Source organism: Phalaenopsis equestris, unplaced genomic scaffold, assembly GCF_001263595.1.
Source record: "Phalaenopsis equestris unplaced genomic scaffold, ASM126359v1 Scaffold000002, whole genome shotgun sequence".
Lineage (NCBI taxonomy): Eukaryota > Viridiplantae > Streptophyta > Magnoliopsida > Asparagales > Orchidaceae > Phalaenopsis > Phalaenopsis equestris.
The window spans coordinates 39714856-39729134 of NW_018164444.1; the positions used below are offsets into that span (position 1 = coordinate 39714856).

A 14279-nucleotide genomic window follows, 5' to 3' on the forward strand; every position below is an offset into this window, starting at 1 on the left:
ACATTTATTCCTTATAGGTTGCAAGTGAAGAATCCTCTTAGACATCTTCATCTTCTCCCGGACCAACCATGTCATTGCCCAAATTTTCAATAACACCCTGCTTAGTGAAACAAATCTCTCTCCTAATTGTGTATTTTAATTCCACATGCCCAAAGCTTTGACACTTGCAACACTTCATGGTTGTGACAAATTTATGCATGCAGCTTGGTCTCACCTGTTCTCTACTTTGAATTAGTTTGTTTTCTAAAAAGGTCCTCTTGGGTATTCCCCTGAGTGTACTCTGGCTATAAGATCCTCAGGTTGACCTCTGCCTGTAAAATGTGGTAGTCACTCGTTGGAGTGTTCTCCACTTCTTAAGCTAAAGTTTGAAGTTTCTGTCTGTAGTAAGCTGGTAGGAACTGATACTGTCTCCCGTTTCATCCTCATATTCTCTTATTCTCCCCTTCGACTCTCCAGATCACGGTCGAGGGCAATCACCCATTGGATTTCAACCTCAATGTCTATAAGCCTCCGCTGAAGCCGTCGTATCTCCCGCCGTATCTCTTCCCGCAAAGGCTTGGGCATGTTTTTACTTGGTGGCATGATTATGATTTTGGGTTGGGAGGTGAAAGAGGGTGTAGGAGACTTGTTGGTAGGAGGCTTGTTGAAGGGGTAGGGAAAATAATTTATGGCTGCTGATTTTGAAATCAGCAGGGGGAGTTAAATTTAGGTCAAAATTTTGCCTAGGTTTGGGAATAAGAATGGTTTGGATAGGGGCGGATGCTAGGAAACCCTAGGATGAGACTAGGATTGGGCTTGCTCTAATGTCAACTGATATTGGAGGAAACCCTAATCGAAATAAAACGGAAATAGTATTGCTGAAATTTAATAGGATTACAATCAAAGAGGCTTAGCATCAGAACAATGCAATCACAATTAATAAAAGACACTCTAGGGAGACAGCGAGGGTGGTGTTAGGATGCTGGGCAACAGGTAGGAAGGTTGGTTGGGGACTTGTGGGTGCAGGTGTGGCTGATGTGGGGAGGTGACCGGGTGGAGTGTAGTAGCAGTGAAAGGGAGGGATGGTAAGGACACAAGTAGCAGTAGGTTTGGGTGTCACGATAGAGAACAGTGGCCTGGATCTGGGTTCACGGGAGAGGTGGAGGCAGGTTATGGAATAAGGGAGGCTGGTGAGGGTCACGGGAGGAGTTGCGGGTTGGAGGAGTAACCGGCTTGGGGTTGCGGCGTGAAGGAAGTTGTAGCATGGGATAGATGTATGAAGGAGGGATTTTGGGAGGGAGTTACGAGAATAAGGCGGAGGTGGAAGGCATAGAAGAGGCTATATGAGGGCTTGGGGTATCTAGTAGGGAGGAGGAGCGGCACTTTGGGATCGTAGGAAGGTGGCTGACCAAGTTTGTGAGCTTGCTGGTTTCGTGAGGTGGTTGTTGGGGGAGATAATCACCACAGAGGAAATGTATCTGCCGGAGCACCAACCTTTCCATCGGATGCAACCCTCAAGGGGAAAACAGGATGCTGAAGGCTGTCCTCATAAACTAAAATATGAAAATAACATATGCTGAACCCTAACACTACAAACAACATATAAATAGAAGCAGGATAGGCTGGAAACGAAAATAGGAATGGGGGAATAATTTCCGCCCACTGAAAAGAGGAAGGAGCTGAGCCGGTTCAGCTCCCTACCCTGAACCGGATTGAACCGGTTTGGCCCCTAGCCCCTGCGTCCTATTCATAAAAGGTATTAAATCCTTGTGTAGAGAAGCATGTTGATGGTTCAGCCCTAGTCCCTGTGTCTTATTCATAAGAGGTATTAAATTCTTGTGTAGAGAAGCATTTTACTGGTATGTGTTAAATGGTCTGAGATGCTACTAGAGTTTGTGTTGATAAATTATCAAGTGCAATACCATGCCCTACAGTCAACCAACTAAAACAAAAAAGCCAGCAGGTCATCCTGAGGATTTTGTTCCTGTGAAGATCTTCCCAAATTTAAGTCAGTCATTGTGTTGTGAAGGTAAAAGAGAGTGGTAATTAGTTTGGCAAAGTTTTTCTTTAGGATAAAAGAGCGAGATCTTAGAGATTTGTATTCTCTTGAATATAGGTACTTCGATAAAAGGAGCTTAAGTATCTTAACCAGATGTGTGATGGATAATGAACAACATTGCCTTCGAGATCATACTAAGCTGAAATTCTCCTCGATTGAGGGTATTTTTGTCTTTGGCTGATCAAAGGGTAGAGTATGCGCCACATCATCTTTGAGATCCATGCTGGACCATTGTTTTGCTAGCAATTATGGATGGATTTTATGGTAGAACTAGGGATTGGTTGAGGATTATCCTTGCTTCATAGGTTTGCAAAAAAAACATATTTATAATTATGTTTAAAGTAGAAGCTTCAATCATAAATCCTTATGTAGCTATGTTGAATATGGGGAGTTTCATCGTTCTCAAGAGTGGGGTAAACACCTTTATCTCTCACTTTAAATCTAGATTTTGCCATTGCATGGATGATGGAGGCCCTTGGTCATGACATTGGTGCAATTGGAGGTCTAAATAAAATGACTATCTATATTGATGGCTTTGAGATTGTTTTTGATGATGGTTTTATTGGATGACTGGATTTATGTTAGATCCTTGAGATAGGTGTTGATTAACATTTGCTTCATTAGAGCGAAGCTAGTTTGGCACAAATCATGATGCAATTGAATGTTATGAGCAAAGATATCAGCTTGTTTGTCCCACTTTGCATGAAGATTACTGGGGCATGGAGCTTGATGTCCTTAATTGGATTGTTAAATTATTTTGGAGCTATTTTGGGGCCTGTATCAAATTATAAATCATGTTTTGGTTTCCTGGAATAGCATGCACACTCTTGTTGATGCCTTTGTGCTCTAGGTTCTTGGCTTTTCCACGTCGCTTTGTAAGTTTCATTTTCAGAATGGGCTGCTACTTTCTGTTGATAGTTATGTTTTTGTTTTTTTTTCTCATCCTTCTGTTGCAGAGCACTTAATTTCATGCATCGTGCCAAGTTATATAAAGACCAAGAATATTTGTAAACTGAATTTTGAAGAAAAGGTAACTGCCATGAGGAGAAGTTTTGGCCAATGTTGGAGGCTTAATTTGAGATGCTCTGCAAATGGTGATGGGGCTTCCGTTTTGGCTTCAAATGTTCATGTAAGGGAGCAACAGAGTTGCTCAAATATTCCGCTGCATGATGCACGTATTCTGTATTCTGTAGCGCCTGCGATGGGCCATAATAAGGTTTGTTTTTTAATTTTTACTGTCTTGTGTAGCTGTGTAGATATGTACGGAGGTCATATAATATTGAAAAAGTCTTCTTTTTGGCTACATAAATTTAAATCCCTGCAAAAATTGTAATGTAACGAAGATTTTAAAGTATTATGTCCTATTACACATAAGGTTCACAAAGAAAGCAATAAATCTACTACTTTCATTCTCTATGACTGCGAATCCTCTCTATTGAGTCATTAAGTCTCGTAAACAAGAGGATGTTAAGATAAGTTTTACCAAATTGTACAATTTTGTTGGTCTTATGGCTAACTTTATTTAATAGTGAGAAACATTATTCATCATTTGCATAACTTCATCATTGCCAAATCAGTTGAGAAACATTATTGATCATTTGCATAACTTTGTAGATTAATACTCATATAAAATCAAACTATTAGCTAAAGAATCGTCATCGTTATAAAGCAAAATATCATCTTCATTATAATTGCTATCTTCCACATCATAATCTTCTTAATACCCATATTCAAGTGGAATCATTAATGATGCGGCTGCTATATGAAGCATCAGGGAGAGACTATAAGACAGTGGTTCAGGTAGGTATGAGCAATGATGAAAATGCATTTAGATGTGAGGATTATTGCGCATTTTGACCCGAGTGTCAAAGATTGACATTACTGCCCCTACCATCTAGTAAAAAAAATTTCCTCTTGCTCTCATAGTTAGCTGGAAATCCTAGCCTGTTGGTATGATTAACTCATTTCTCAAAACATACATATATAATATCAAAATATACTTTTGAATGAAACTCACATTTTGCTTGCCAAAATGTTTACAAACTCAAGTTATCTTTGCATGAAAAACTAATACTCGGCATTTTAAAACAGTACTTGTGACAAATTCATGAGTCAATTACATAGGTCGGGTTGAGGATTGCTCTCCCATGAGTGTTTGGTGGGTAGCCTTTTACTTTATGTTGTACCTCACATACATGGTGCCGATGGTTGCCTACGGAGTTCCACTGGGAAAAGTACGATTTTGAGCTCCCCCTTTACTAAACTCTTATACCCCTCTCCGATCTTCCATATATGTGCCACTCAGTCTGCTCTACTTGCCTGGGCTTTCCTTGTGTTGTTATTCAAATCTTTATGCATATATGTATGTTATTATTTGTAATACTAACCTTGCAGTAGCGACAGAAATCCCAGGTACACATTGTTTTGATTTGTTCTTCTTCTCTACTGCATATTTATGGCATGCTTTACTTTTGTGCATTACTACCTATATATTTGCCAGGCCTTTAGGATAGAGAACAATAGTCCAGTTTCTTAGGATGGATCACTATAACATATGAACAAATATGTCCTTTAACTTTAATAATAATAAGATCAACTGGCTTAATAAAAATAATCAAAATTAAAACATAAGACATAAAACCCTGAACTTGGAGCCATCACAACGAGGAGCTCTGAGCAAGATGCAAGGGTGGGGGACGACTTCAGGGAACGAGCAAGGCTCAACACGAAGCGGATTGACTTCAGTGAAACATATATTGCACAGAAGAACATCTTCAAGAGAACAAACAAGATCTACATTAGCTAAAATTTTTCTTAGTTTAAACAACAACAAATCCATATGTCTTTGAGGTGGTCCTCCTAGTGCGACATAAATCCTTACTTTATCTTTAAGCTTTTGCACAGCTCTGTTGTGCAATATAAGTCCTAACACTTTTTAGGATTCCGATGTCATCGTTCGTACGATTTAAATCCTTCTATCTTCCAAGCTATTTGCATAATTGGGTATTATGTAAGTGTAAGCCTAAATAATAATTGACAGGATGAAATATTAAAAAAACATCATTTCCAAAACATACAGGCAAATAATAGAATAGTTTGGGAAGTCATCGATGTTTTCTTCGGATCTGTAACATCCCCTACCTTTCACTCATTTGACTCATGAAAATAACTGTTCATACTTGAGCCACTTCCACTTGCTTTTCCATGACCAACCTTAAAAACCTAAACTTTGAATTCTTGAAGACAAAATTATTGATCTTAATCGAGAGTTTTCTTGAGTGACTTCGGTCATTTGAGATGCAATTAACTATAGGGGCTTGCCTCTATAAGGAACTTGAAACCCAGGTAAAATAAACTGCGACCACAATAGAGTCATAAATTTCTTAGTTTAAGTATTTATTTTTTGAGATAGTGTATCACTTGGGGTATTATGCTCGATTATCTAAGTTATCAGATATTTGAGATTTATTTGATCTCATTAATTTTACAAAATTAAAATACTATTTTCAAAATCAAAATTATATATATATATATATATATATAATTAAATTAAATTATTTTCAAAACGACCGACCAAAATTTCAGCCGACAATATGATTTAACTTCTCATGCTCACAAACATTCTCCTCTATTGGGCTCCTGTAGACATACCCTTTTTGGGTAGCATAATAACTTACAAACAAACATTTCACAGCTCTGAGATCCAGCTTCCCAGGATGACTTGTTATCTTTCACAAAACACACAACTAAACACCTTCAATAGAAGGATCCCACTATATCTCATTTCAATATCTGACATCCTGACTTCCAATCCAACGCTCTTGAGGGCATTCTGTTGATCAATTGAACAACTATTAAAACTGTTTCCAATAAGTGCTTTGGGACATTCATTGTGATCATCACCTTTAATAGGAGGATCCCACTATATCTCATTTCAATACCTGATATCCTGACTTCCAATCCAACGCTCTTGAGGGCATTTTGTTGATCAATTGAACAACCATCAAAACTGTTTCCTATAAGTGCTTTGGGGCATTCATTGTGATCATCATGCTTCGAGCTACCTCTTGAAAGTTTTTTTTTCTCTCCGCTATTCCATTTTGTGCCAGTGTGTATGGATATATGGTTTGATGTTATTTCCTTTGGGCTAATAAGTATTCCCCAAATTTGTCGGTATACTCTGTCCCATTATCACCTCAATATCTTCACTACTATACTATATTGAGTCTGGATTAACTTGTGAAAGTCTTTAAAGCAAACAAACACGTCACCCTTATTTTTTATCAAATATACAAAGTGACACGAGAAAAATAATCAATAATAATCACAAAATATCGACTACCATTCATAAAACTTATAGAACAAGATCCTTAAATATCAGAATGCATCAAGTCAAAAAGATCAAAACTCTTATTCTTAGAATTGATGTAAGAACTCGTAGTAAGCTTGCCAAACTCATAAGCATCACAAACTAACTTTTGTTTATTTGTCCTTTTGTACAACAAATGATACAACCGACTCAATAAACTAAAACAATAGTGTCTAATGCGCCTGTGATGTAGCAGCAACATATCCTCCACACTCCACCCAGATTCTTCTACTCCAACACTCTCCATCATGAATGTCAAAGTTGAGTTCATCCTCTTTTGGTCTAAGTACCAGAGTCTACTATTCCACGTTCCAGTCTCAAGTGTTCGACACATCCCTTTCTCTTGAAAGATCACTTTAGGAATATCAAATAAAACAACATATTTTAGCTGGAAAATAATGACACTAATGGATAAAAGATTCATTGGAAAAGAAGAAGCATACAAGATATTAGACAAAGTCATATAATTGATATTCCTTACTGTACCTTTACCAACTATAGGTTGTGCTGTACCATCAATAGTCTGGATGCTCTTTGGTTCTGACAGGAGAACATAGGAAGAAAACTCATTAGCAGTATCTATCACATGTCTAGATGCATCAGAATCTACTATTCATTTTGATAATCCTGTAGTGGAAATAAAGGCAAGAGCATGTGTAGCACAAGTATCTTTGTCGGAGTGAGCATAAGTGACAATGTTACCCTTTGGAAGCATCCTCAGCCCCATTTCCTATGGCTTTTTGCTTTTTCTTTAACAACTCTAGACACTCATGGTCCCCATTAGTAAAAATCACATTTGTCTCTATCTCCTCTGCTACCATCAAATTTCACCGGTAGCCCCCTTTTCCACATTTTTTATGACCACGGTCTCCACCATGTCCACGTGCGTATGTGTCTCTCTCCTGAGGTGGCCTAGGACAGGTTTAGCTCAAATGCCCAATTTCACAAAAATTGTAGCACTTGCGAGTCTCCCCCTGAACACCTATCATACCTAAGCTCAAGTCAACCAAAGCTGATCGCGCACCCGAAATTCCACTCGCCTCAAGGTGTAGCTTCATGTGACTCTCCTTCTATATCATTGCAACAATGACCTCATCCACTAAATGGATAGTCGTCTAAGCTAGAAGGATGGATCTTCTCTGACCAAAGGCCTTGTTCAGATGGGCCAAAATCTGCAAAGTCCTCATTTGTGCAAAGATCTCTCTTTTCTTGCACTTTGGATCACCACAACTAGACATTGGTGAGAAGTGATCAAGATTTGCCCACAGTCGTTCCAGATCTATGACATATTTCTGAATCGATCTATCACCCTGTAAAATTGCTTTTATCTCACGCTGACTCTCGTGTGATTCTCAGTCTCAGCATAAATCCTCTTCAATTTTTCGCAGATGTCTCTCACCTTTCGAATGCCATCTATTGAGACAGAAGCATCGAATTGAGTAGCCATGTGTAGATTAAGACGTGTGTGGTCCTCCACTTATCCCTCTCAGCGCTGCCGCTCTTTAGCTTGTCCTCAGTCAGATATCCTTCTAGTCTCTTCCCTACTAGAGTCGCCTCAATACGACGTGACTAACTTAGATACTTGGCTGGTCCATCAAGCTTTTGATTCACAGGAGGGAGATCTAGTTTCACCTGCATCATCGAAGCACGTGTTGAAGTAGTGGTTCTTGTCGAGACACTAGCTCCCAATATGAGCCTGATCAAGACCTTCATAACCTCAGGATCTATCTTTCCCATAAGTTATACTCCTTTACCTCTCACTGTATCTTCATCTCCTGTCATCCTCAATCACAAGACTGCATTTCCCCTGTTCGAAGAAACCCTTCATCGATTCGAATTCTTTCGCTTCTATCTCTACCGTTCTTCGCAGCAAAGTAGGATCGCAACAAACAGAGAACTCCAAAATTCTTGTATCGAAGCCACTCACGCTTCCTTGAATCAAAGTCACTTGTCTGGTTTCGCAGCTGGAACATGATTGCTATACAGACCCGACAACTATGCTTCTTCCCCGTCTCGTTGCAGGAGCGGGAGCAGAATCCCAACATAGATAGGATTGCGACACATACCCGATGACTTGGCTTCTTCCTCGTCTCACAATCACGACACGGACGACGTTGCTTCTTCCTCATCTCACAAATCTAGCAGACGTCGTGTCTCCGGTTTTGCAGTAGAAGCACGATCAATGGTTTCGAAAGGGATGGGTGAGAGAGAGAGAGAGAGAGAGAGAGAGAGACGAGCGGCAAGGTTAGGCTTTGATACCAAAAAGAATGAATTGTTCTATAGCTACTCTGTACATTTATAACATGAGCTTAAATAATGTATTACAATATTTTACAAATACACCCCTAGACTTCTTCGATATTCCCTTTCTTTCCAATAGGACCCTAAATAAGGTCCAATTCTCAACAGAGCCTTGTAGCACTCATGTTTGGATCTCATTTTCATGATGTCACCTGTAGTATTTCAACCAGTTTTTTTTTTATTCTCTTTAGTTTATATTTTTGGAAAGCTGTTATAGATGGGTGCTACAACAACTAGTTTTACTAGACTCACTGTGGCTAGAGTTTTGATGGAATTGGATATTACAACCATATTTTATAAATATATGTGTGTTGGATCTCGATTATTGGAATTTTGACATAAAACAAAATTTGAAAATATTTCTTCGTACCGTTCCTTGTCATATTTTTGGATATAAATTTTCTGAATGATTTAAGTCACATCCAGAATGTAAGGTTTACATCTTTAGCCTCAATGTAATGTGAGGTTTACATCTTTTTCATCTGAGGCGTATGCATCAAGGCTGCCTCGAGGCAACACCTCGATTACGGTGTGCTAAAGAGTGTACTATGTTAGATATATTTGATACAACACCTCAAAAAATTCAAAATATAATTTAAGTGATTACTTGATTATGTTATTAGTTTATTCTTTTATTTTAAACTATTTGAAATTTCAGATTAATTGATATTAATGATAAAATTATAGTGAATGAAAAATATTTTAAAGTTGGAAATGAGATAGAATTATATGAAAATAAATATGAAGATTAGTTTGAAGATGTGGAACAATGGATGAGGCTACCATGGATCTTGAATCCTATACAATATTTAAATTTTAAGTGAATGTTTACCTATAATCACTTTTCAAACTTCAATTCTATATCAAAATTTAAGATTAAGTTTTATGATTAGTCTTTATGATAATAAATTAAATCAATATCTTAATGGTTTATATCATATGTATGAATTTTTTTTTTCAATTTTATGAGTTTTTTTTTCTTTCTTGCTAAAAATCAAATGTGTTTTTCTTAGATGAGAATATTCAACATAGGTAGGTGAGATACTTTGATAAACTTTTAAATGAATATTGTGAAAATATAATCAAATTTAGCGATCTTAATGTCATAAATGATAACAATCCTTTTTATTTCTGCCGTTGTATTAATAAAATAAAAATTGAGGAGGCCATGAAGTGTGAAAAAGTAGGACCTGCTGGTATTTCAATGGAAGTGTAATAATATTTAGGAGATGAGAGAATTTTTTGATTTACTAAATTTTTAATATTATTTTAAAAATTAAAATGATGCATGATTTGTGTAAAAAGAATTTATTGTTTCCAATTTTTAAGAATAAATGGGATGCACAAGAGTGTGCAATTTATAGAATTAAATTATTATGTCATACATTAAAATTTTGGAAGAGAGTAATTGAACATAGGTTAAGATGTGATGCAAATATTTCTGAAAATCAGTTTGGATTTATGTCGTGTAAGCCTACTATTGAAGCTATATATTTATTTAGAGATTTTATGGAGAAGTACAAATAGAGTAAGGAGGATCTGCATATGATTTTTATTGATTTAGAAAAAGCTTACGATAAGATTCCAAGAGAAGTTTTTTGGCGAGTTCGAGAAAAGGAAAATGTTGATATGACTTATATTCAAGTCATTAAAGATATGTATACCAGAGTTGTTACTTGTGTTCGAACAGGAGGATTGACTAGTATTTTCTTATTTTAGTTGGATTACATCGGAATCTACTTTAAGCCCATATTTTCTTACTTTAGTTATGAATGTTTTTACTAGACATTTATAGGAGGATGTACTTTGGTATATGTTGTTCACGGATGATATCTAGAGAGAAAGTTCGGGTAAAACTTTAATTATGGAGGTCAACTTTAGAGTCAAAAAACTTTCGTTTGAGTAGATCGAAAATTGAATACACGGAATATAGTTTTAGTAGTAGTATATCTTGTGGCAGGGTTGTAACAATGTGTGATCATGTCATTAAAGAGGAGTGAATGTTTTAGATATCTCGGCTCTATTGTCCAAAGCGATGGTGATATAGATGAGGATGTTATTAGTAGAATTCAAGTTGGATTCTTGAAGTGGAGGAATGCATGGGGCCTATTGTGTGATAGAAAAGTACCGCTTAGGCATAAAGAAAAATTTAATAAGATTGTTGTGAGACCTGCAATGCTTTATAGCGTAGAATGTTAGTCTATAAAAGAGAAGCATAAAATTAAGTTAAGTGTTTTTGAGATGAGAATGCTTAGGTGGATGAGTGGCTTTACACGGAGAGATAAAATGCAAAACGAATATTTGTGTGAAAGGGTTGGAGTAGCTCTAGTGACATACAAGATTAAAGAGGGTTGCCTTAGATGGTTCGATCACATTAAGGGTTTATTTGGGGCAGCCGCAACTTATTGAGTAATCTGCTGATAAGCTGATTAAAAATAATTTGCTGATAAGCTAGGTGCGAGGTGCGGTGACTATTACATTAAGCTAGGTGCGGTGACTATTACATATTTTTATTTTTTTGGAAAAGCCAGACCGTTGCCAGAAAGATGTCACCGCACCTAGATAGGTGCGGTGTAAAAAAGTTGTTTTCAGCATTTTGAAAACGCATAAGCTGCCAAAACGCAGTTTACCCGAACAGGTCAGGTGCGTAAAGAATGTGTTTCAGAAAACAATGATCTCATTTTCCCTCATTTTGAGTGCGAAAGTAAAATCATCACTTCTGCATTTTTTTTGGAAACTTGTGGCGTAAAATCAGTGTTGGCTTCTGTTACTTTCAGCCATAAATATGGACTTGACAAACTTTATGTTTCTTCAAAATATGTTCTCAAACTTCAAGCAGCCAACTTATCCCATAATGCGGTTTGTAAGATGATTTTGACTACAGGATCAAAGTAATTGGTAAAGACATTTTCAAGTCTTAATTCTCGATCACTTGAGAATCTTTCATTAATAGTTCTCGGCATTTGTCCATATCTGAAGAGCTAGTTCCTCTTTTGAGATGTACTAGTAATAAAACAAAATCTTAGAATTGATAAAGTCATGCTATTTTAAGTTAAAATAGAGTAATGATTAATCCGAGGTATTATTAACATACCTCATTTCATATCTTCTATTCTGAATACGATTGGAGTCTTCTTTTGATCTACCTGTAAGAAATATTTCCTGGCTTTAGCAGGAATCTGAAAACATTCTACAGTTTTTTGCCTTCCATTTTTGGATCTTTGTTTGACATTAAGCAGTTGGTATTTTTATTCACCGAGGCTTCTAGTTGTCTTTTCTGAATATTTTTATTACAAATTTCTTAAACTTTTTATTATGCTACTAAAATTTTCGAATAATATTATTTTTGGGTTCTAATACAGGAATATCACCCTGAATCTAATTTAAGGGTTCCTGCAATAGTTAATGCTCTTGAGGAGTTTGAGCTCACATCCAAGGTAAGTAAGAAGAGCAAAAGATCTATCTTCTTTCTTTATAAGCAAATCATACATCAGTTTAGGCAGGTTAATGATAATTTTGTGTGACCATGCTGTTGCGGCTTTTTAAGTTAACCATGGGAGATTCTTTCTGTGGAGTTTGTGATTTACGAAATAGACTAAGCACGAAAGGAAAATATGATTAGCAAGTAATTTTTTTTCTTGTTGCCATGGGACTTTGTAGCTATCCATGTATTTTGTTTCAGTGGCTACGTAATTTTAGTGGCCTTGACAACCAGTTTTCTACGTAACGTATGCCTTATATGTGTAACGTCTAGCATAATCTCTGTTTGGTTTCATTGAAACACATGATACTATGTTAATTATGTTTTATGTGAGTGTTTTGTTTTATAGGAGTAAATTGTGCAATAATATTATTTCTGCCAGTGCAAAGTTCTTTGGATGGCTGTTTGTTCCTTTCTAGTTTCTCTTTTTCTTCATTCATCATGAATTCTTTGCTTGCCGTTTTTAAACACATCTATTTAACTGTACTAGTTCTCCCGAGTAGCATGGTTTTTAAGTCATTTCCCGTTCATTGGATTATCTTCAATTTTGCCCTGATTAAGAAAAACTTTGGCTGTTTTTGAGGTTTCAACATGATGGAATGAGAATGAGTAAATAAGATTTACGGAATGAAAACATCAAGGATAGATAAAAATATTATTTTCAGGAATTCCTACAATGTGTCACGACTCCAACCGGGGCTTGAAATTAACCAACATGGGAACGGATGGTTGGATAGTGAAAAATATAATAGTGTTATTCTATTTATATTACTAACAATTCAATATTAAAAATTTCATAAAAGAGCCACCAAAGCGTAAAAGAGTCATTATAATTCTAAAAACTTAATTTTTATAATATTTGATTCATTTTTTTTAAGAAAATCTGTAGTTAATTTTATTGCTCAAAAGTAAAGTTACATATTTTTTGGAGATTGGATCCCACTACAAATAAAAAAATACAGTGCTCACTCCTAGGGTTCCAAACTCCAGGTGTACAAACTCACCCAAAAGTCTAAAACAAATACAAGTGTACCCCAAAAAGTCTCCAAAACAAAAGAAATAGCTAAATTCAAGTAAAGAAGAAGGCAAAGAAAAAACAAAGATGCCATCTTAAGAGAAAGGTTTAAGATAAGGCATATTGAGATTGTCCCCCATTAGGAGTAGCTTAAGATCGCACTCAGGCTTGGTTTTTAGGATTTTAGCCTTAGTATGTGTAGCAGCTTTAGCAAGGAAATCTGCTGGGCTATTAGTTTCCCTGGGTGTGTAGCTCTATGTGGTGACAATATTTGTTGAAAGTTGCGTAATCCTACATAAATCAACACTTAAATATCAAGGAGGTTCTTTATCATTCGCCAATATGTTCGACAAAATAGTTGAATCCATCTCAATTTGCAAGAATTTTCAGTTCATTTTAGTCGTAAAAGAGGCCAACCAAACAACATATAACTCTGCGGATAATACATAAACAACCATTCAAGGTGAAGAAAAAAACATAATAACTTACCAGAATGAGACTTATAAACCCCACCTGCACCTGCACAATCAGCCTTCTAACTACCATCTGTATTTATCTTAATCCTAGGGAAAGATGATTTTTTACACCATATAAGAGAGACCTCACAAAAATTTCTGCCAGGTATATCATAACCTAGTCAATCCTCTTAGCTAGCAAAGAAGGATGACTTAAATTTATGATTAATAAACAATTTATGTATATAAGATAGGATATTTGAAATCACCCTATCATGCTTAATTCAACAATTCTCATGCTTGTGGGAATATCTAGCCAATCAAATGAACCAAATGCAAATGAAAGGAATGTTGTTAAATATATGTTGTTTATGAATAGGATGACACCAATGTTACCTGCTCTGTGACAGATCCGCCCTACCCAATGGATGGGTTTTGATAGCAGCTCGATCACCTAAAATTGTCCACATTTTGATAGTGTAGACACATCCAAAAAACACATGGTTTAGGCTTTCCTTCTACGACTTGCAAAGCAAACCTTGGGAGGAGATTATAAATCCTTCAATTTAAGGATATCATCCATTGGAATCAAACCAAGTAAAACTTTCCAACAAAACAAA

The 14279-nt window shown here is 36.4% G+C and overlaps 1 protein-coding gene across 5 annotated transcripts in view; it reads left to right on the forward strand.

Moving 5' to 3' along the window:
* LOC110024235 (histone deacetylase 14) overlaps nt 1–14279 on the forward strand; it is a 52768-nt gene that overhangs the window by 8519 nt on the left and 29970 nt on the right. For all 5 annotated transcript variants that reach the window (XM_020724087.1, XM_020724097.1, XM_020724105.1 and 2 more), the window contains exons 2-3: nt 2995–3254; nt 12071–12145. In XM_020724087.1, coding sequence (XP_020579746.1) covers nt 2995–3254; nt 12071–12145 — 335 coding nt within the window. The remainder of the gene's footprint in view (nt 1–2994; nt 3255–12070; nt 12146–14279) is intronic.